The following is a 22,837-nucleotide window of genomic DNA, read 5'->3' as shown; positions in this document are numbered from 1 at the left end:
TATATTTGCCATTTAGAAATCCACTGTTATTCATGCACCCACTACATTTGGTTATAAAGTATTCTCAGGCTAAACAAGCATAAAATTGCCATGGAGATGGTTCTGCTTCAGAATAATACATGTCACATTATTGGAATTTTATTAATGATTCACTGAGTTTGAGTTTAATCGTTTAACTGGTATAGGTGGACTTTATGGTCGTTTAGCTCATGGCTTTGTTTTTCTTTAATAACTGCCAGCTGTCAAATTAATGATTAGAGTATGAACTAAATTGTACACTATTTGCCTTTGAAAATATATTGAAGTAGGAGTCAAAAGTTGCATTTAAAATGCTCATGTAAAGTATGATAAAACTTGAGATCTGCATGTAAGTAAATGCACTACTTTGCAAACGTATCAAAAACTCTGGCTGCCATTTAAAAAAGTTGTGTAAAAATCACATTTTCCCAATCTGAAATGTGGTTCAGCAAAAAAATAGAACACAAATATTCATAATGTTGTATGTGAATAAATGTGGTTTTACTTACATTTCATGCACTGAACAGTTTCCTTCCATAGGTCTTGTAACAGTCCCAGAGGCTGTTAAATAAAGGCATTTCTTTTCTGTTTTTCTGTCATAAATTCATGTGTATTTAAGTTCATATATAAGCTATGAAATATATATAGCTATATATAGCTTATTTTAAATAAGCTATGAAACAGGTTATACTGATTTTAACAAATTGTCTAAAGTGTGCAATGGTAAAATATGTTTTGATGAAAATGTGCTCTTCAAGTAAGGTTTCATGGTCATGTGATCATTATGACCAGAGTTTAGTTGAGAGTATGATCATGGCACTGTGGGTCAGAACTCGTATGGATGCAGAGGAAAGACATATCTGCATGGGCTCCAAGAGGCGCACACTGTAATTGTCTTTATTTATTTATATTGTGTGTTCACATGCCTTTATGTGGAGAATGAAAAACATTTTCAGTGACTTCATTTGATTTGAGCACATTTTTATTGTGCCACAATGTTTGAGATTGTTGACAGACGTATGTAGGAGAGACTTTGAAAAGACTCAGAGCTTTGTGTCCTTTATTATTTTAGTTTTATGGTGTCAGAAGAAAAAAGGTGAAAGAGAAATAATTTTTAAAAAAGTCTTCAAAGACATCAGCATGTTGCGAAGCCATGCAAATGGTTATAGTTGTGGATATGTGGTGTATATGTTGTTCATCTCATACAAGGCTCAGTACAGGCAGGAGAAAGCAATGAAAGACTTTGGGCTTTACGATGCAAAGATGAAAGAACTGGAGGGTGCTATTGCACATCAGCAGGCAGGCGAGCATCAAATGTGACCCAGACAATGCAAGAGGCAGCCAATGAGTCGTTGCTAATTTTGCTGTTTTAACATAAATAATAATAAAGTAATGGCCAAGGTAATAATAACAAAAGAGCCACACCATTTTCAGATTATGCCTGATGACTGTTCAAAGACTGCTGCTGTACAGTATAGGACTGTATGTCACATGAGCAAAAGCTACAGAAAAAAAGCATCCATTCTACATGCAGCTCAAATTTAAGTACAACACAGTGAGTGATTCAAACAACAGAACACAAGAAAGGTTGACTAGTTTGTACTGAGGTAATCTGGTAGTCTGTAAAATAGAAAGGGATGTACAGGGGATCGGTGATTAACTGATTTAAAGCAGGTGTGGCAGAAAGCTTGTGGGAAAACTAACAAAAGGAGGAAATCAAACTGACAGTAATTCAAATTAAGGCCAGAAATTATAAAATAAAACAGTAATTGGCTTGATTACTAGAACATTTCCTCCCTTTGCCATACAAGTTACCTGCTGCTCAATTAGTTAAACTGCAGGAATGTCTTAAAGACATTAAGGCCTGGATGACCCCTAATTTTCTGCTTCTAAATTCAGATAAAACTGAAATTCTTATACTCTGCCCCACAAATCTTACGTACTCTGGATGACATTACTTTGGCCTCCAGTAACACTGTGAGAAATCATTTTTGACCAGGATATGTCCTTCAGTGCACATATATGTGTATTATATACATATTTATATAACAAATATGTAGGACCACTTTTTTGCATTTGTGCAATATTTCTAAAATTAGAAACATCCTTTCTCAGAGTGATGCTGAAAAGCTAATTCATGCATTTATTACTTCTAGGCTGGACTATTGTAATTCTTTATTATCAGGCTGTCCTAAAAACTCCCTGAAAAGCCTTCAGCTGATCCAAAATGCTGCAGCTAGAGTACTGACAGGGACTAGAAAGAGAGAGCGTATCTCTCCCATATTGGCTTCTCTTCAAATCTAGAACAGAATTTAAAATCCTTCTCCTCACATACAAGGTCTTGAATAATCAGGCCCCATGTTATAACAAAGACCTATCAGAATCAGAATCAGAATCTTTATTGTCATTGTACACAGAAGTTGCACAACGAAATTTAAAATGCATTCCTTTTAGGTGCCTCAGACAATAAATAATAAAATAATAAAAATATGAGTGATAAAAATGATTACTAAAATACAGTGCACAGTAGTAAATTAAGACGAATCTAGCCCCAATACACACACCAACGCACGCACACAGTCAGCACTACCACCCCACATCACTGTCCAAACCACACAGAGTTCAGTTCAATGATAGCCCTGGCATAAAAGCTGTTCCTCAGTCTGTTTGTTCAATTCAATTCAATTTTATTTATATAGCGCCAAATCACAACAAACTGTCGCCTCAAGGCGCTTTGTATTGTGGGTAAAGACCCTACAATAATACAGAGAAAACCCAACAGTCAAAACGACCCCCTATGAGCAAGCACTTGGCGACAGTGGAAAGGAAAAACTCCCTTTTAACAGGAAGAAACCTCCAGCAGAACCAGGCTCAGGGAGGGGCAGTCATCTGCCGCGACCGGTTGGGCTGAGGGAAGAGAACTGTGGAAGAGAGCCAGAGATTAATATCAATTAATGATTAAATGCAGAGTGGAGTATAAACAAAGTAAATAAGGTGAATGAGAAACAGTGCATTATGTGAACCCCCCCAGCAGACTAGGCCTATAGCAGCATAACTAAGGGATGGTTCAGGGTCACCTGATCCAGCCCTAACTATAAGCTTTATCATAAAGGAAAGTTTTAAGCCTAATCTTAAAAATAGAGAGGGTGTCTGTCTCCCGAATCCAAGCTGGAAGCTGGTTCCACAGAAGAGGGGCCTGAAAGCTGAAAGCTCTGCCTCCCATTCTACTCTTAAGTATCCTAGGAACCACAAGTAAGCCAGCAGTCTGAGAGCGAAGTGCTCTGTTGGGGTGATATGGTACTATGAGGTCTTTGAGATAAGATGGTGCCTGATTATTCAAGACCTTGTATGTGAGGAGAAGAATTTTAAATTCTATTCTAGATTTAACAGGGAGCCAATGAAGAGAAGCCAATATGGGAGAAATATGCTCTCTCTTTCTAGTCCCTGTCAGTACTCTAGCTGCAGCATTTTGGATCAGCTGAAGGCTTTTCAGAAAGCTTTTAGGACAGCCTGATAATAATGAATTACAATAATCCAGCCTAGAAGTAATAAATGCATGAATGAGCTTTTCAGCATCACTCTGAGAAAGGATGTTTCTAATTTTAGAAATATTGCGCAAATGCAAAAAAGCGGTCCTACATATTTGTTTAATATGTGCATTGAAGGACATATCCTGGTCAAAAATTACTCCAAGATTTCTCACAGTGTTACTGGAGGCCAAAGTAATGCCATCCAGAGTAAGTATCTGGTTAGACACCGTGTTTCTAAGATTTGTGGGGCCGAGAACAAGAATTTCAGTTTTATCTGAATTTAGAAGCAGGAAATTAGAGGTCATCCAGGCCTTAATATCTTTAAGACATTCCTGCAGTTTAACTAATTGATGTGTGTCATCTGGCTTCATTGATAGGTAAAGCTGAGTATCATCTGCATAACAATGAAAATTGATGCAGTGCTTTCTAATAATACTGCCTAAGGGAAGCATGTATAATGTAAATAAAATTGGTCCTAGCACAGAACCCTGTGGAACTCCATAATTAACCTTACTGTCTGAAGAAGACTCCCCATTTACATGAACAAATTGGAGTCTATGAGATAAATATGATTCAAACCACTGCAGGGCAGTACCTTTAATACCTATAGCAAGCTCTAATCTCTGTAATAAAATGTTATGGTCAACAGTATCAAAAGCTGCACTGAGGTCCAACAGGACAAGAACAGAGATGAGTCCACTGTCAGAGGCTCTAAGAAGATCATTTGTAACCTTCACTAATGCTGTTTCTGTACTGTGATGAATTCTGAAACCTGACTGAAACTCTTCAAATAAACCGTTCCTCTGCAGATGATCAGTTAGCTGTTTTACAACTACTCTTTCAAGAATCTTTGAGAGAAAAGGAAGGTTGGAGATTGGCCTATAATTAGCTAAGACAGCTGGGTCAAGTGATGGCTTTTTAAGCAGAGGTTTAATTACAGCCACCTTGAAGGTCTGTGGTACATAGCCAACTAATAAAGACTGATTGATCATTTTTAAGATTGAAGCATCAATAATTGGAAAGACTTCTTTGAACAGTCTAGTAGGAATGGGATCTAACAAACATGTTGCTGGTTTGGAGGAAGTAACTATTGAAGTTAACTCTGAAAGATCAACTGGAGCAAAAGAGTCTAAACAAATACCAGCAGTGCTGAAAGCAGCCGAACATGAAGAATAATCTTTGAGATGGTTATGAATAATTTTTTCTCGAATGTCTAAAATTTTATTTGTAAAGAAATCCATGAAGTCACTACTAGTTAACGTGAAAGGAATACTCGGCTCTACAGAGCTCTGACTCTTTGTCAGCCTGGCTACAGTGCTGAAAACAAACCTGGGGTTGTTCTTATTTTCTTCAATTAATGATGAATAGTAAGATGTCCTAGCTTTACGGAGGGCTTTTTTATAGAGCAACAAACTCTTTTTCCAGGCTAAATGAGCATCTTCTAATTTAGTGAGACGCCATTCCCTCTCCAGCTTTCGGGTTATCTGCTTTAAGCTGTGCGTTTGTGAATTATACCACGGAGTCAGGCACTTCTGATTTGAAGCTTTCCTTTTCAGAGGAGCCACAGTATCCAAAGTTATACGCAGTGAGGATGTAAAACTATTGACGAGATAATCAACCTCACTGGGAGCAGAGTTTAGGTAGCTGCTCTGCACTGTGTTGGCACATGGCACTGAAGAGCATAACAATGAAGGAATTAGATCCTTAAACTTAGTTACAGCACTTTCGGAAAGACTTCTACTGTAATTAAACTTATTCCCCACTGCTGTGTAATCCATTAAAGTAAATGTAAATGTTACTAAGAAATGATCAGACAGGAGGGGGCTTTCAGGGAATACTGTTAAGTCTTCAGTTTCTATGCCATATGTTAGGACAAGATCCAGAGTATGATTAAAGTGGTGGGTGGGCTCCTTTACATTTTGAGAGAAGCCAATTGAATCTAACAATAGATTAAATGCAGTGTTGAGGCTGTCATTCTCAGCATCTACATGGATGTTGAAATCACCCACTATAATTATTTTATCTGAACTGAGCACTAAATCAGATAAAAAGTCTGAGAAATCAGACAGAAACTCTGAGTAAGGACCAGGTGGACGATAGATAATAACAAATAAAACATGTTTTTGATTTTCCCAATTAGGATGGACAAGACTAAGAGTCAGGCTTTCAAAAGAATGAAAACTTTGTCTGGGTCTCTGATTAATTAATAAGCTGGAATTGAAGATTGCAGCTAATCCTCCTCCTCGACCTGTACTTCGAGCATTCTGACAGTTACTGTGACTCGGGGGTGTTGATTCATTTAAACTAACATATTCATCCTGCTGTAACCAGGTTTCTGTAAGGCAGAATAAATCAATACGTTGATCAATTATTAAATCATTTACTAATAGGGACTTGGAAGAGAGAGACCTAATGTTTAACAATCCACATTTAATTGTTTTATTCTTTGGTGCAGTTGATGAAGCTGTATTATTTATTGTTTTTGAATTTTTATGCTTAAATAGTTTTTTGCTGATTTTAGCTTTGGTTTTTGGTGGTCTGGGAGCAGGCACCGACTCTATGGGGATGGGGTTTTGGGGGGATGGCAGGAGGAGAGAAGCTGCAGAGAGGCGTGTAAGACTGCAACTCTGCTTCCTGGTCTCAACCCTGGGTAGTCAGTTTTTAGGAGGGTTAATAAATTTGGCCAGATTTCTAGAAATGAGAGCTGCTCCATCCAAAGTGGGATGGATGCCGTCTCTCCTAACAAGACCAGGTTTTCCCCAGAAACTTTGCCAATTATCTATGAAGCCCACGTCGTTTTTTGGACACCACTCAGACAGCCAGCGATTCAAGGAGAACATGCGGCTAAACATGTCGCTCCTGGTCTGATTGGGGAGGGGCCCAGAGAAAACTACAGAGTCCGACATCGTTCTTGCAAAGTTACACACCGAGTCAATATTAATTTTAGTGACCTCCGATTGGCGTAACCGGGTGTCATTACTGCCGACGTGAATAACGATCTTACCAAATCTACGATTAGCCTTAGCCAGCAGTTTCAAATTTCCATGAATGTCGCCTGCTCTGGCCCCTGGAAGACATTTGACTATGGTCGCCGGTGTCTCTAGCTTCACGTTTCTCAAAACAGAGTCACCAATAACCAGAGTTTGTTCCTCGGCGGGTGTGTCGCCGAGTGGAGAAAAACGGTTAGAGACGTGAATAGGTTGGTGGTGTACCCGGGGCTTCTGCTTAGGACTACGCTTCCTCCTCACCGTCACCCAGCTGGCCTGTTTTCCCTGCTGCTCGGGATCTGCTGGGGGGGAGCTAACGGCGGCTAAGCTACCATGGTCCGCACCCGCTACAGGGGCCTGGCTAGATGTAGGATTTTCCAGGGTGCGGAGCCGAGTCTCCAGTTCAGAAAGCCTGGCCCCCAGAGCTACAAACAGACTACATTTATTACAAGTACCGTTACTGCTAAAGGAGGCCGAGGAGTAACTAAACATGTGACACCCAGAGCAGGAAAGTGCAGGAGAGACAGGAGAAGAAGCCATGCTGGTAGTGAGTCGGCTAAGGGCTAAGCTACTAGCTAAGCTAAGCTAGCGAATTTCTAAAAACAAATAAAGTGAGTAATGTGAATACAGGTGATTCAGCAAAGAGTATGCTATTTAAAGTAGGTGAAGATTACACTAAAATATGTTATTATCCAGATAAATCTAGTTATACAGATATAACAGCTAACAGACAGCAAAACACTGTGCTCCGAAACAGGAACAGGAAGTGATACAATACCGCAGTGAGAGCCAACACCAAGTGACAGCGCCACCAGTATTGTTCTGGCCTTCATTGTCCTGAAACGTCTGCCTGATGGCAGTAGCTGAAACAAGGAGTGTCCAGGGTGTGAGGGGTCCTGGAGGATGTTCTGTGCCCTCCTCTGGCAGCGGGCATTGAACAGTTCCTGGAGGGAGGGCAGGGGACAGCCTATGATCTTTTGAGCCGTGTTGATGATTCGCTGGAGTGTTTTCCTGTCTGCTGCTGTGCAGCTGTTGAACCACACGCACAGACAGTAGGTCAGGATGCTCTCTACACAGCAACGGTAGAAGGACACCAGCAGATTCTGGGTCAGATAGTTGCTCCTAAGAACCCTCAGGAAATGCAGTCTCTGTTGGGCCTTCCTGACAATGCTGGTCGTATTGATACTCCAGGTCAAATCATCCTGCAGATGTACTCCCAGGAACCTAAAATCTGAAACCAGCTCCACTTCATCCCCCTCGATGAACAGAGGTTGAATGACATGTGTTGTCCTCCTAAAGTCTACTACCATCTCCTTTGTCTTAGTGGTGTTCAGGATCAAGTTATTCTCACTGCACCACCTTGACAGCCGCTGCACCTCGTCCCGGTATGCTGACTCATCCCCGCCTGATATGAGCCCCACCACAGTGGTGTCATCCGCAAACTTAATGATGCAGTTACTGGCATGTATGGAGGTGCAGTCATGTGTATATAGTACCGTATCACCCCAATAGAGCACTTTGCTCTCAGACTGCTGGCTTACTTGTGGTTCCTAGGATACTTAAGAGTAGAATGGGAGGCAGAGCCTTCAGCTTTCAGGTCCCTCTTCTGTGGAACCAGCTCCCAGCTTGGATTCGGGAGACAGACACCCTCTCTATTTTTAAGATTAGGCTTAAAACGTTCCTTTTTGATCAAGCTTATAGTTAGGGCTGGATCAGGTGACCCTGAACCACCCCTTAGTTATGCTGCTATAGGCCTAGGCTGCTGGGGGGTTGCCAAAATGCACTGTTTCTTTTCATTCACCTTATTTACTTTGTTTATACTCTACTCTGCATTTAATCATTAATTGTTATTAATCTCTGGCTCTCTTCCACAGCATGTCTTTTTTTTTTCTCCCCTCAGCCCAACTGGTCACAGCAGATGACTGCCCCTCCCTGAGCCTGGTTCTGCTGGAGGTTTCTTCCTGTTAAAAAGGGAGTTTTTCCTTCCCACTGTTGCCAAGTGCTTGCTCATAGGGGGGCGTTTTGACTGTTGGGTTTTCTCTGTATTATTGTAGGGTCTTTACCCACAATACAAAGCACCTTGAGGGGACTGTTGTGATTTGGTGCTATATAAATAAAATTGAATTGAATTGAATTGCTGCCCAAATACATGCTGCGACCTTCTGTACTCCATCGCGATCAAATCACTGCATCTCATTCTGAGTTTTATCAACTCAGGCTTCTAGTTTGGTTTTGGTTTTTTGTTTGTTTTTTAGGAACTCTATTATCCTGTTTGAGTACAGTGGAAGATCTCTACTGGTAACTTCCTACTGAAAGTCCAACTTACAAGACAGATTGTGAGTGTGTGGCGTGAAGCTAGTAGCATACACAAATCTGACATCTAGTGGCTGAGCTACGTAAATTCTGATCCAGCAAACAGTAGTAAACACAGTGGATAAAAGAACATATATTGTATGGTTCCATCCATCCATCCATCCATCCATTTTCTTCCGCTTATCCTTTTCAGGGTCATGGGGGGGCTGGAGCCTATCCTAGCTATCATAGGGCGAGAGGCACTGTACAGATTATATAGAAAATATCCATGGTCAAGGGACTTTCCCATGAGAAAGCTTCTTTTTGGTTGCTCCCTTATTTGCAAAGTGTGCCCCACACTGTTTGCAGATGTACCACAATGTTTTAAATTTTTAATGTATCTGTAACTCCATGTGGAAATAGGACTGTAATGCAACAGGTTTAACTGTCAGCTCGCAACAATGTCAAATGTGTGTATGCATGTATATCATTAAATTTTGGCTTGTTTCTAAGATTGTGTAGCAAGAATGGCAAGTTTGTATATATTAGTCAACTTCAACTGAACCAAGCTGCAACTCTGGGGCTTACAAGTTGATAAAGCAGTCCAAAAACTTAAGAAAAACTGCAGTCTCTGGAGTAGCCACTTGGCTAGCTCCAAAAGAAGGCAATGCCCATAAACTGTAGGTACTTTCAGCTGCTTCTTTACTTCTCAAGGGGTTGCTACAGCAGACTGGTGCTTCTTTTTTGGCACAGGTTTTACACTAGATGCCTTTGTTAATTTGTGTTTCCTCCTGATCTTGAACCAGGAGCACTGTCTTGGGCATACCCAATGTGTTAACCACTTCACTTTTCAGAGACACAGTGTGTATAAAGCTGCTCATCCTAACCTCTGGTGGAATCATGCCAAGCAAAAAGGTTTTGTGCTCCTTTGTTACAAGAACGCTATTTGCAGCATTCATAGAATCATTGGCAGAAAATTATCCCACCCGATGGCCATGGCAATGAGTTCTGAAGTCATATTTTTTGACTATTTTCTTTTTATTAGTACAACACTCATTTAGTACTGTGTATGAAACAGAACAGACAGCTCTTTGCATGTGTGGGATGTTAACCCACATCATCAGTGAAGGGTTTCCTTAGCTACAAAACATAACAAGGTAGGAGGCTATTTCATACTTGAGAAAGAAAGCTGCTCAAACATAAACAAGATGTTAATCTGCATGCACTGCATGCACAAACACTGAACCCGCCCGCTCACAAGATCCAGTCAGAAACATGTAAGCATCTTTAAATGTTTCTGCAAATAAAGAGATCCTGACCATTCACAGGGAGGATAAAACATTGCATGCCAGCTTCTGTTAAAAGGGTGAGGGTTAACAGACAGGAGCAGACAGGCTGCACTAAAGCATACCACTGAGCTTCAACACTGGTCTTCTTACGTCAAGATGACTAGATAGCAGAGCAACTCCTTTATTTCCATGAACAAACCTTTTCTGTAACTGATATGTCTTAGTCACGCTTACTCATATGAAAATATACTTTAGAGAAACAAAAGATGATGAAGTTTCATTCACTTATAATGCAAGAACCTGCAGTGGTGAACTCTAAATGTTTCTGTTTTTAATGTTGAACAAATGTGTATTTTGCAGGGAAAACATTTCATCAGTCACAACCAGATCTACACATTATTCAATTTATAATAGTTAATGTAATGATCAAGGCACTGAAGACCCAAATGTTGATGCTGAGACAGATCCGGTCCAAGGGTTTGATTTTACAAGACTGAAAAGTCCAACAGAGGAAAGGGGAAGACAGTGGGCAGGGGGGTGGGGGGGGTGAGTTCTTCCCCAGGTAAGAAGCCTTTCAGAAAAGTATTTCCCACAGGTAATGTTTCTGTGGTTGACAAAAAGCATACTGGAACAACAGAGGGGATATCTGAGGCAAACAGAGAGAGAACAAGTAGCGAGAGTAATTAAAATGAAAAGCATTTAAGGATGTTACTGCTTTGAAGGCTGTAACAATCTGGTGGCGAAAGGACAGAGAAGCAACTCTTTTATATGCAGGAAATGGCTTGATGAAGCATGAACTGGTTATTTTGTAGCAGGACACTCCTGTGGGCCGTCCCCACGGGAAGGTGAGCCAGCGAGAGAGAGACACACACACACACACACACACAGTCAGGGAAGTGAGGGAGAGGGAAAGCGTGAGGAAACTGAAGACTTAACAGTATTCCCTGAAAACTCCCTCCTGCCTGATCATTTCTTAATAACATTTACATTTACTTAAATTCAGTCGTTTACTGTGTACGACTCTGGATACTGTGGCTCCTTTGAAAAAGAAAGCTTCAAATCAGAAATGCCTGACTCCATGGTATAACTCATAAATGTGCAGCTTAAAGCAGATAACCCATAAGCTATAGAGGAAATGGCATCTCAGTAATATAAAAGATCTTCATTTAGCCTGGAAAAAGAGTTTGTTGCTCTATAAAAGAAGCCCTCCATAAAGCCAGGGCATCTTACTATTCATCAGTAATTGAAGAAAATAAGAACAACCCCAGGTTTCTTTTCAGCACTGTAGCCAGGCTGACAAAGAGTCAGAGCTCTGTAGAGCCGAGTATTCCTTTAACTTTAACAAGTAATGACTTCATGATTTTCTTTACAAATAAAATTTTAAACATTAGAAAAAAAAATTCATAACCATCTCACAAACGTATCTTTGTGTACAGTTACTTTCAGTACTGCTGGTATTTGTTTAGATTCTCTCTCTCTGATTGATCTTTCTGAGTTAACTTCAGTTTTTACTTCCTCCAAACCATCAACATGTCTATTAGACCGTATTGCTACAAGACTGCTCAAAGAAGTCCTACTATTAAATTATACTGCAGTCTTAAATATGATCAGTATATCTTTATTAATTGTCTATGTTCCACAAGCTTTTAAGGTGGCAGTAATTAAACCGTTACTTAAAAAGCCGTCACTTGACCCAGCTGCCTTACCTACTCACAGGCCAATCTCCAACCTTCCTTTTCTCTTAAAAATTCTTGAAAAAGTAGTTGTAAAACAGCTACCTGATCATCTGCAGGGGAATGGTTGGGTGTTTCAACAGGACAATGCTCCCAAACACACATCAAAATTGGAAGTGGAATGAATACAGCAGAAACATGATCAGTGTATGTCAACGTCTGACCACAACTGTAGATAACCTGTGCCTGTAACAGTAAAAGAAGACAAAAATTATGGACAAAAATTTTAAAGCTGGTCCCATGTAACAACATGGACATTTAATAGAGCTTACTTTTCTGCCCACCGCAGGATTACGCAGATGAAGTGTTAGGTAATATGTCAGTTGGCTTTTGTGGATGTGCAACATTGCATGCAAAAACATGCAAAGTATGCAAAATAGCATCAATAAGAGGAAAAACACGCAAAGTTGAGAAACTTGCAAAAGCTAACATCCGACACGCAAGGTTTTGGTCTCAGTAAGGCAGAAAGGAATGTGTGAGCATCTCATGACACAAAAGAAAAACAAATTTTAAACCACTAACAAATGTCAGGTAAATTCTCCGGAAAGATGAACACCTTCAACACAGCACACACAAACACACATGCAAAATGTGCAAAGTGAGTCTTTACTTCTAGTTACATGCTAATCAAATGCAATATCTTAACTATGTGAAAACCACTAAGTAAACATCTTTATTTATCCTTGTGTCATTCAGGCCTCGCACATAATAGTCAGATTTTTTTGATGATGATCAAAAAAAAAACATGATTCATAAAAGTTTTATTTAATAATTTTAAAAGAGTCATGATCATTCACACCACACATGTAAATCTTTTGTTTTGATTGCGATTTGCTCTCACTATAGTGTCAAGTTGGGTGGTCAGGAAAGGGAGGGCATTAGGACTGAATTTGCATTAAAACCATCTCTCATGATGCACTGACATATAAGCACACTGACACACTCTGGGTTGAGTCTCCAGCTTATTGGCGTCATGACTTCACATTTCATTCTGCTGGCTTTGTGCTGTTTGTTTAGGCTGAGCTGCAATGAAAGTTTGCCTGAATGGTTTAGCAACATTTCTACCAATCTCTTCAGTTTGTCTGGGGACATCATGCTCGGAGGGCTCTTTCCCATTAACGACCTCACCAGCAACCTCAGTGAGATAACGGAGCCCAACCAAATAAGCTGTAAACGGTAAGGATCGTTATGAAAGGTTCTCTTTTTTAAAACGACTACCAGCAACGTCATTGAGATCATACAGCCTAACGATATCAGCTGTAAAAGAGACAGTTTGTCACCAGTGATTCTAAAAATAAGATTCTGTAATGCTTGGTGACCTTGGTGTAACCTTTGACTCTGCATTCTCTTTAGATACCCACATCAAATCTCTGGTTCACTCTTGTTTCTATCATTTACGGAACCGTGCTAAGTTAAGTCCCATTGTGTCACATTCTGAACTTGAGATTGCTATTCATGCATTCATTTCCTCACGTCTGGATTATTGTAATGCTTTATTTACTTGTCTTAGCAAAAGCTCCCTGGAGCATCTCCAGGTTGTTCAGAATGCTGCTGCGAGGCTTCTGACAAAATCGTCTAAGTATTTGCACGTCACACCGTTACTCATCCAGCTGCACTGGCTCCCCATTAATTTCAGAGTTCAGTTTAAAATTCTGGTCCTGACTTATAGAGGTCTTCACGGTCAAGCCCCAACTTATATCAGTGAACTCTTGCATCCCTCGATTCCTACCAGGTCTCTGAGGTCATGTGATAAAGGCCTACTGGCCTTACATCACACAAGGCTGATAACTAGGGGAGATAGAGCTTTTGCAGCAGTGGCTCCCCAACTCTGGAACTCTATCCCGTTATGTATAAGAACTGCGGATTCGGTGGTGTCTTTTAAAAAACAGCTAAAAACTCATCTTTTTAGGCTTGCATTTGGTTAGTTTATTTTCTATTTTATTTTATCTTATTTTATTTTATTTTATATATATATATAAATATATTTTTGTCCTCCTTACTCCAATTGTAATTTGTTTTAATGTTGTGAAGCACCTTGTGATCTATGTCTTGAGAGGTGCTATATAAATAAAATTTTACTTATTTACTTTAATTTTTGGTTTTTTGGTTTTTTTAATTCAAAATCAAGACAAATAGTGGTGTGTGTGTGTGTGTGTGTGTGTAAGTACAAAAGCTCCACACCACCACCACCATCACCACCACAGCTGAAAACAAAGCCATAGACAGCTATCAGTCTGAAAATGGTTACAAAGCTTTGGGTGTGAGGCAGTGTGATGGTCTGGGGCTGCTTTGCTGTCTCAGGACCTGGACGTGAGCTATGAATTCTGCTCTCTACCAGAAAACCCTGAAGGAAAATGTCCAACCATCAGATCATGCCCTGAAGCTCAAGCGCACTTGAGTTATGAGGCAACACAATAATCTGAAACACACCAACAAGTCCACCTCTGAATAACTAAAATAAATAAATAAAGGGCCATTCATGCTTGGAAACCCTATACTGCGGCTGAATTAATTCTGCAAAGAAGAGTGGCCAAACAACAATACACAGTATATTTGCCAAACACCATGCAGTCTGCAGTGTGGCCCTTGCATTATTTTAGTGTGACAGAAGTGATGGAAGAATTTCCTGTTGGGGGCCATTATTTTGTCTGAAAATTCCATTCTGGTTAGAAGTGGACTTAATATATAAAAACATACAAATATATAACATATAAAGGTTTTGGAGAAACCATCATTGGTGTATCCATTACCTCTCAGACTCCTGTCTTACTCTTTTGCAGAGCTAATTGAATTGCTTCCACTTTTATTAGTTTTATGAGTTGTGCATTATGCTCAACATGTCACTTAGAGTAGATTTCATGTATTTATTTACTTTTTGCTTTCATTTAATTCTCTAATTTCTTATTTTTCAGTGTAATACTTTAATTTTTACCCCTTTATTTTAGAGATTATTGCTTAATCTTTTAACTTTAATGTGTATGCTAAAAGCATAGGTGTTTTTTGACTATTGTCATGAAATATTTGTCTTATATTTAAAAAAAAGCATTTTCTGTCATCAGATAGTAATATATTCACTTCATGTTACAGTTTTGGTTCCTCTTTAATTTCCTTTTCTGTCCCCTTTTGTTCCTTTTGCAGCACTGCCGGCTTTCCTTTTGCACATTTTGCACATTATTCCAATGTGCAAAATTGTATATAATACTATCTCTCCTCTGATTATTGCTTTTGCTGCCTCCTACAATAGGATATGCATTATTTCTCCATTGTCATTGTTCCAAATCTTTCTCTAATTTTATGGTTAATAATATTGAAGCATGATCTCTCAGATCTATTGAGTTAGTTCTATATTTCCTTACTCTTGTAATATCATTTAAAAAATGTCTAATCATGAATATCTCTCATTACCCTGACTTAACAAGATTTCTTTTTTTTTTTTTTTCCCTGCTTGTCACTGAACAGTTTAAATGAGCATGGACTGGGATTTGCAATAGCAATGAAATATGCAGTGGAAGAAATCAACGGAAACCGGACTCTCCTCCCTGGCATCAATTTAGGTTATGAAATCTATGACACGTGCGGACAATCTTCCATTATTGTAAAGCCTACTGTGTCCTTCTTCACTGGAAAATCCAACAAAGCAGTATCTGTGCAGTGTAATTACACCAACTATGAGACCAGTATAACTGCAGTGATTGGTCCTTATGCTTCGGAAATGGTGTCAGTAATTGGAAAACTCCTGGGATTCTTTCTGATGCCACAGGTTTGGTTACACATACTACTGTTTACAGAATATTTTTGCTTGTTGCACGGATTGGCACATAAAATAATCCAAATGTTTACGGTTATATCACAGAAAACTAATCTTGTTCTTTTATTATTGCCTGCTTTTAGCCTGATAAAGATATATTAGGTATTATAATGTCAACAGTAATTATATGTGAGTAACCCCAGTGCTTTGTTCTTAATTTTCACACCAGATTAGCTATGGGGCCACCAGCGACAAATTCAGCGATAGTCTTCTCTACCCATCTTTCTTTCGTACGGTGCCCAGTGACAAATTGCAAGTGGATGCTATCATAAAGCTGATCCAGGAATTTGGGTGGAACTGGGTGGCAATTGTAGGCAGTGATGAGGAGTATGGGCAACAAGGTGTACAGATGTTCACCAAACTGGCAGAAAGCACATCTGTCTGTGTGGCCCATCAGGGCCTGATTCCCATGTACAGTGACCCTGTACCAGTGGTGAAAACCATCATTCACAATATCCAAGTGACCAATGTCAAAGTGGTGGTGGTGTTTTCTCTCCCAGACCAGGCCAAAGTGCTTTTTAGAGAGGTTAGTAAAGCAGATACTAAACCAATTCAGAAATCTATTATTTTATATTAGTGGAGAGTTTTTGTTCAGTTCCAGTCAACCAATCCAATTTATTCCAGGTTATCAGCAGTAATTTAACAGCTGTGTGGATTGGCAGCACAAGTTGGGCCATCAACAGTCAAGTGACTTCTCTGCCCAACATTGAAACAGTTGGTACAATCATTGGCTTCCTTGACAGCATAGACACCCTCGGTCTGTTCAACAATTATGCAATGGAGCTCTTCAAGAAACTCAGTGATGAGAGGGCAAACACATCCACTCCAATCGCAGCATCCAATCCTGGCGATCCTAACAGTCGCTGCTCACAGTGCTGGAATTTGTCAACAGAAAACATTAGTCTGGTGGAAGCACCTGAAGTGCAAAGAACAGCTTTCAGCGTGTATGCTGCCATCTACAGTGTCGCACAGGCACTGCATAACATACTGGAGTGTAATTCAACTGTCTGTAAATTGGGATCCAGGAGCAAAATCTATCCCTGGAAGGTGATTTTATTTTACTTTTTTAATATATATATATATATTTCATATAGGGAACTGTACTGCAGACAATTTGGAATCAAGCTTGGCAGTAATATCAACAATCAATTAAATATTTTGCAGCTGTTGAAGGTTTTAAGCAACACTTCTTTTAACATAAATGGCACACAAATAGAGTTTGACAAAGATGGCAACCCAAACATAGGATATGATGTGATTCAGTGGGTCTGGAGAAACTCATCTCAACTGGACTTCAGAACTGTGGGAAAATATTCTGAACAACAGCTGAATATCCACAAGAACCACTTTGAATGGCATACTGGAGAGGTAACGTTTGTAAATCAGTAAAATATTCATTTCACTTTATATTACAGCTCGGTTATAAGATGTAATTATGAAGTAATAAGCTAGAAAAAGTAATAGCGAAGGAATATCTTGTATCAACAATGATAACAGCTGAGGAGTACTACAGTGAAACTGATATGACTGGGTAATAAGGAGCTCGAAGGTTTATATACTAACTTTAAAGTTGTAGTAACCTCATATTAATGTAATACCGGTGGGTGTTTTAACATTTTGGGATACTGTTTGGGGTACTGAATCAGTGCTACCTTGTGACCCCAACATTCTTCTTTGTTTGAAAGTAATGATGTGAATACTTTTTTTAGTGCTGTGGCTTAGTTCAGTTTTATTTATATAGTGCCAAATCATAACAAACAGTTGCCTCAAGGCACTTTACATTGTAAGGTAAAGACCCTACAATAATGACAATGATTACTTGGAAAACACCTGTGGTAGTTAATGTGTAATAACTAGAAATCAAATTATACATTTGTAATCATAGGACCAGAAAAAATATGTCTGTATTTTCTAAATGTGTTACATTATTATGTATCATGTATTACATGTATTCAGGCTGGGTATTTTCTACTACAACATTGGGACGTAAACAATTTATGCATAGTTACAGGCTGAGGAATGGTCAACCTCTTTGAATCATAGTTCACAAAATATTTACTAAGGAGAAAACACACACCGTAAGACTTTTTAAGGGGAACCAAAAAGGTTGCCATATTTGATCATGCTGACAATTTAACAGTTCAGCTTTCAACCTATTAATGACAAATTTTGTTTTTGTTTTACTGGGAAATCTAGTTAACTTGATATAAATGAATACGAATGCTTTAGTATGATTAAGTATGCTTAATATGTTTCCTTTCCTGCAAAAAAAAAAAAAGCTCCTTTTGTCTAGCATACAGGATTAACCCAAACACTGAATACTAACTAAATGTAAGACTAGACAGACAGGACTATTTTGATAGCTTACACTTAAAAACAGAACATCTGTGAGAAAGTAATGTTACTCAGTATTGTTCACAACATAAAAAAAATAGTTGCACTAGTTGAACTTTATTAAAAAAAATACAGGACAGTATATAGAAAATAGAATACAATAGAAAGCTTTTATTGACATCATATGTGGAGTATGGAGAAAATATAGCAGCTTCCTTTTCTTTGTAAAACCAAACCAAGAAGATAAGAAAAATTCTGTAAAACCAGTACCTATATGCCACAAAGCGCAGGAGTATAAATATCAAAGGAGGCAAGGACTTGCAGGGGAATGAATAAATGTAAAAAATAAATAAATTTTTTCATACCTAATAATGCACAAAACCAGTTATTGGACAGAGAGGAGTTATGTGCCAGATACATGAAATGTGTAAATATAACACAGGGTTGAGGGAAATAAATAAATTAACATGCCAGATATTCACAGTAAACAGTGGTTTGTGAGTGGTCATACACTGAGCAGTGTGCTGTGACCAGCGAGGTAGAAGAGGGTAGTGAATCACAGAGTAGTGAATCAGTGAAGCTATTGCTGTGTATTTATGTGTAGTGTTCAAGAGTGTGATGGTAGGTCAAAGTTCTGGGGGAGGCAGGCTTTGAGGTGCTATAGATCAAGACTTTCGAAACACTTCAGATGTACAGACGTCAGTTCCACTGGTCTGTAGACCAGATCTGGTACCGGGATACTGGTGGCTGCCTTTAGACAGGACGGTTCAGGTCAGAGTAGACCCAGTCTAAGGTGCGCTTGCCTCTAGATGGACAATGTACATACTGTACAAATCTACAGAGCACAGTCTTATGCAGGCTTTGTTTTAGTCCCCTGGGACATCAAAGCCTCCTTCTCAGTGGCGCTTCATCAGCTTGTTGATGTTATCGTGCAGGAGCGACAGTGACACCGGCAACACCTGGGCCCAATGTGTGCCAGTGCTCTATGTAAGTTCTAAAAGATCATTGATGTGGGACACTATTTCTTCACTCATGCACTCACTGGCACTCCTGACTCTACTGACTACACACATCATGATTAGTTCTGCTTCTGTTCCTTTAATTTAAAATTAACAGCCTTTTAATTGGCATTTGTGTGCATCTCCCTTTTATGTTATGGTCGTGCGGCCCAGTTTGTGACAGTAGGAATCAGTCCAGTGTTATAATATGTTAATCCTAAAAGTTTAAATCCATCCATCCATCCATCCATCCATTTTCTTCCGCTTATCCGGGGCCAGGTCGCGGGGGCAGAAGCCTAAGCAGAGAAGCCCAGGCTTCCCTCTCCCCAGCCACCTCCTCCAGCTCCAGGGAAAAGTTTAAATCATTTACCAATATTATCTTACTCAGCTAGAACCATTATTGGTAAAAGACATTACTTGGTAATTACTTGAATATTATTTTGATAATTAAGTGTTAAAAACTTCCTGATTCTTTAGTATTACATTCTTGTATCTATCTTATATGTCTCCAGTCTTTCTTTCTTTTTTTCTTTCTTTCTTTCTTTCTCACAACAACCTTTGCAGGTTCCTAAGTCCACCTGTTCGGCAAACTGTGACAAAGGGCAGGTCCGCAGAGTCAAAGGTTTCCATTCCTGCTGTTTTGACTGTATCGACTGTTTGGCAGGAACTTACCAGGCACATAAGGGTAAAGCGATTGTCCACTCTTGTCTCAGATATGTGACTAGAGACAAGAAAGTCTCCTTCACTGCAAAACAGCATAAACCTGTTGTTTTCATTATACATAACATGGGTTGATCAGATTTTGAATGCTACGTTTTTTCAATCAAACCAAATGTTTGTGCGTTCTCATTCACAGATGATATCTTGTGTACTAAGTGTCCCAAACGTCAATGGTCCCAGTATCGCAGTACAAACTGCACTGACCCCATCTTTAAGTTTTTCACCTGGAACAGCCGGGATGCTGTGATAATGATACTGGCCGGTGTGCTATTGCTGGTATGTCAGGGGTCAGTGGGTGTCGTGTTCCTGAAGCACCGAGGGACCCCCCTGGTAAAAGCCTCAGGGGGAGCCATGAGTTTTGTGGCCCTGCTCGGCCTGACGGGAGCTTGTCTCAGTCTGCTGCTCTTCCTGGGGGAGCCAGGAAATGTGGTGTGTCGTCTTCAGCTGCCCTTCACTTCCATTTTCCAAACGATCACCCTCTCCATTATCCTGTCCATCTCATTACAGGTGAGGAAAGATTGGTGAAATACTGCCCCTTAATGGCAGTGTGAAGAAACTACAGAATCAGTTATACAGAGAAAAGAGTTTGAACTTTTGCCTAGAAGGATAGCAACAAGAGTGAAAGGGAAGATTTACAACATGGTAGTGAGACCTGCTATCATGTATGGTTTTGAAATGGTGGCACTGGAAAAAAGATTGGAGGCTGAGCTGGTGGTCGCTGATGATGGTCTGCTGTGGCAAATTTGAGTTTTTGTCTGTCCAAGTACTATTAATATTTACAGTACACTGACATCAGTAAAAACTATACATTTTCAAATGAATACAAATTTTAAGAACTTTGTCCCTAATTGAAGAGAATATACTGATTCAAGTTTGGTGATCGGAGGTCAAGGGTCACTGTGATGTCATAAAACTTTTTATTAGTCAGAATTTTAGTAATCATTTGCTAAATTTGAAAAGAATGCAAATGTCTTACAAAATTATAAAAGGTGGACATTTCACATACACAAGCTCAAAGGTCAGCTTAATTGTGTCATCATAATTTTCTGCAAAAATGTTTTTCTGGACACTGTAATGTTAAACGCCATGTTTCAGAGACAGAAGAAGGAAGTGTGACCAGAATTCACATTTGGCCAGATGCTTCACAGTTAACATAACCTCTGGTGTCCACATTCACTGTCAAGATCTTCAGTAATGTGACTGAAGCATCCACACTTTATTATTATTTTTTTTTAAAGCATCCACACTTTAGAATTATTACCCTATTTGCAGCAACATCCATTTTTGAAACAAAGAGCCAACATGATTAAGTCAATGTTCTATCAGAATCAGCTTCGTTAGTCAAACATGTCTACATTTATTAGATTGTATTTTATTTCTTCAAAATATTTCCATCAGAGCTTGTGTGTGCTTGGACAGACAGACATAAACTTGACAGGGTTGTGGAGGCATTCAAGTGTGAGGTGATAATTCTAGTTTCAATTCTGCAAGAAAATCAAGTTGTTTTCAAGGAAAACTTCTCACAACCACTGTAGATGCTGAATTTAAGCTTTGTAGGACAGAATATATAATGTACTGTACAACAAAATAAGTGTACATTATAATCATGATGCAAACCTTGCTTTTCAAACAGATACTCTATGTGACAGAGTTCCCAGAGAGGGCTGCCTCTTGCCTGCATATATTAAGAGGCCCAGCGAGCTGGCTGTTTGTGCTGATCTGCTGCTCTGTGCAGGCTGGTCTCTGTGGTTGGTTTGTTCACGAAGGACCTGTGTTGGCTGAATATGTGGCAAATATGACCATAGACTTCTTAGAATCATTCCTCTCATGCCCTGTGTCACCTTTGATTGGATTTGCCTTGATGCAAGGTTTCAATGTTGGAATGGCGCTTGTATCATTCATGTGCACCTTCATGGCAGTGAAGCCTCTTCATCAGTATAACCTAGCCAGGGACATCACCTTTTCCACCCTGATCTACTGTGTCATTTGGGTGATCTTTATTCCGATATACATAGGCAACAACAGACCAAATAACAAGAACAGATCTATTGTCCATGTTTATTTCAGCCTGGCAAGCAACTTTGGGCTGCTGGCAGCTTACTACTTTCCAAAATGTTACTTGCTGTTAAGGAAACCTGACCTGAACACACCAAAGCACTTCTGTACCTTCTTAGAGGGCGTTCCACCAACACAAACTGAGGAGGACCCACAGCTACAAGCACAGAAAGAGCAATAAACAATTAATTTGCTTGCAAAGAAAATCAAAGAACCACACATTCTGAAACACCTACAGTAGAAGGGTGCTGTAGTATATACCATAGACCAGTAGATTATAAAATGTACAGTCACATCAGTCATTGTTTCTGAATTACTCTGCAATCATGTAACACATATGTAACATAACATAGAAAGAGTGAACTGTGTTAATTTTGTAATGTCTATAATAGGTTCATACTTGTAGCTGATTTTTGTGAAATGATTATTTCTCTGGAGTATTGTTTTGCTTGTATTAATATTGATACAAAAGCATGAACTGAATAAAAATAATGATTCAATTTTAATCATATTGTACTGTGTTATGTTTATTTCAATATCCACTGTTAGACATGCAAGTCATGCACTCTTATTATTCTTAGTACTAATTCACTGACTAAGTCTGAGTTTTAATCTTTTAACTGGTAAACACAGAGCTGTAACTTCATTGTTGTATATTATTACTGTATTAATAATTGCAAGCTGTCAAATTAATAATCAGAGTATGAACTTCATTCTACAATATTTGCTTTTAAAATCTATTGAAGTAAGAGTAAAAATGTTGCATTTAAAATGCTCATGCAAAGCATAATAAGCCTTCAGATCTGTATATAACTAAATACACTACTATGCAGATGTACAAAAAAACTGTAGCTGCCATAGTTAAAGAAGTCAGGTAAAATCAATCATTTTCAGCAAAAAATTAGAACACAAACATTCAAGTCTTATATGTGAATGAATGTAACTGTACTTACATTTCATATGCTGAACTGTTTTCTTACCTTATTCAGAAATATGTTTATGTCTAAAGGATGCTCCCATGTAGTAATTGTAAGTTGTACATGAAGGTGGAGGCTCAGTACATGAGTGAGAAG

At 39.1% G+C, this 22,837-nt stretch overlaps 1 protein-coding gene across 1 annotated transcript; it reads left to right on the top strand.

The window, feature by feature from the left end:
* The first annotated feature begins 12,822 nt into the window (after nt 1-12,822).
* LOC115780785 (taste receptor type 1 member 3-like) lies at nt 12,823-22,067 on the top strand. Its single transcript, XM_030730186.1, has 8 exons — nt 12,823-13,025; nt 15,309-15,609; nt 15,827-16,183; nt 16,282-16,704; nt 16,822-17,025; nt 19,554-19,674; nt 19,846-20,216; nt 21,343-22,067. The coding sequence occupies exons 1-8, from the start codon at nt 12,823-12,825 to the stop codon at nt 21,943-21,945; spliced, it is 2,583 nt and encodes an 860-aa protein (XP_030586046.1). The 3' UTR covers nt 21,946-22,067.
* Nucleotides 22,068-22,837: the final 770 nt, after the last annotated feature.

Source organism: Archocentrus centrarchus, chromosome 5 (assembly GCF_007364275.1).
Source record: "Archocentrus centrarchus isolate MPI-CPG fArcCen1 chromosome 5, fArcCen1, whole genome shotgun sequence".
In the NCBI taxonomy this organism is placed as follows: Eukaryota; Metazoa; Chordata; class Actinopteri; order Cichliformes; family Cichlidae; genus Archocentrus; species Archocentrus centrarchus.
The sequence above is the reverse complement of the archived record's forward strand: the minus strand, read 5'-3'. Positions and strand labels throughout refer to the sequence as shown.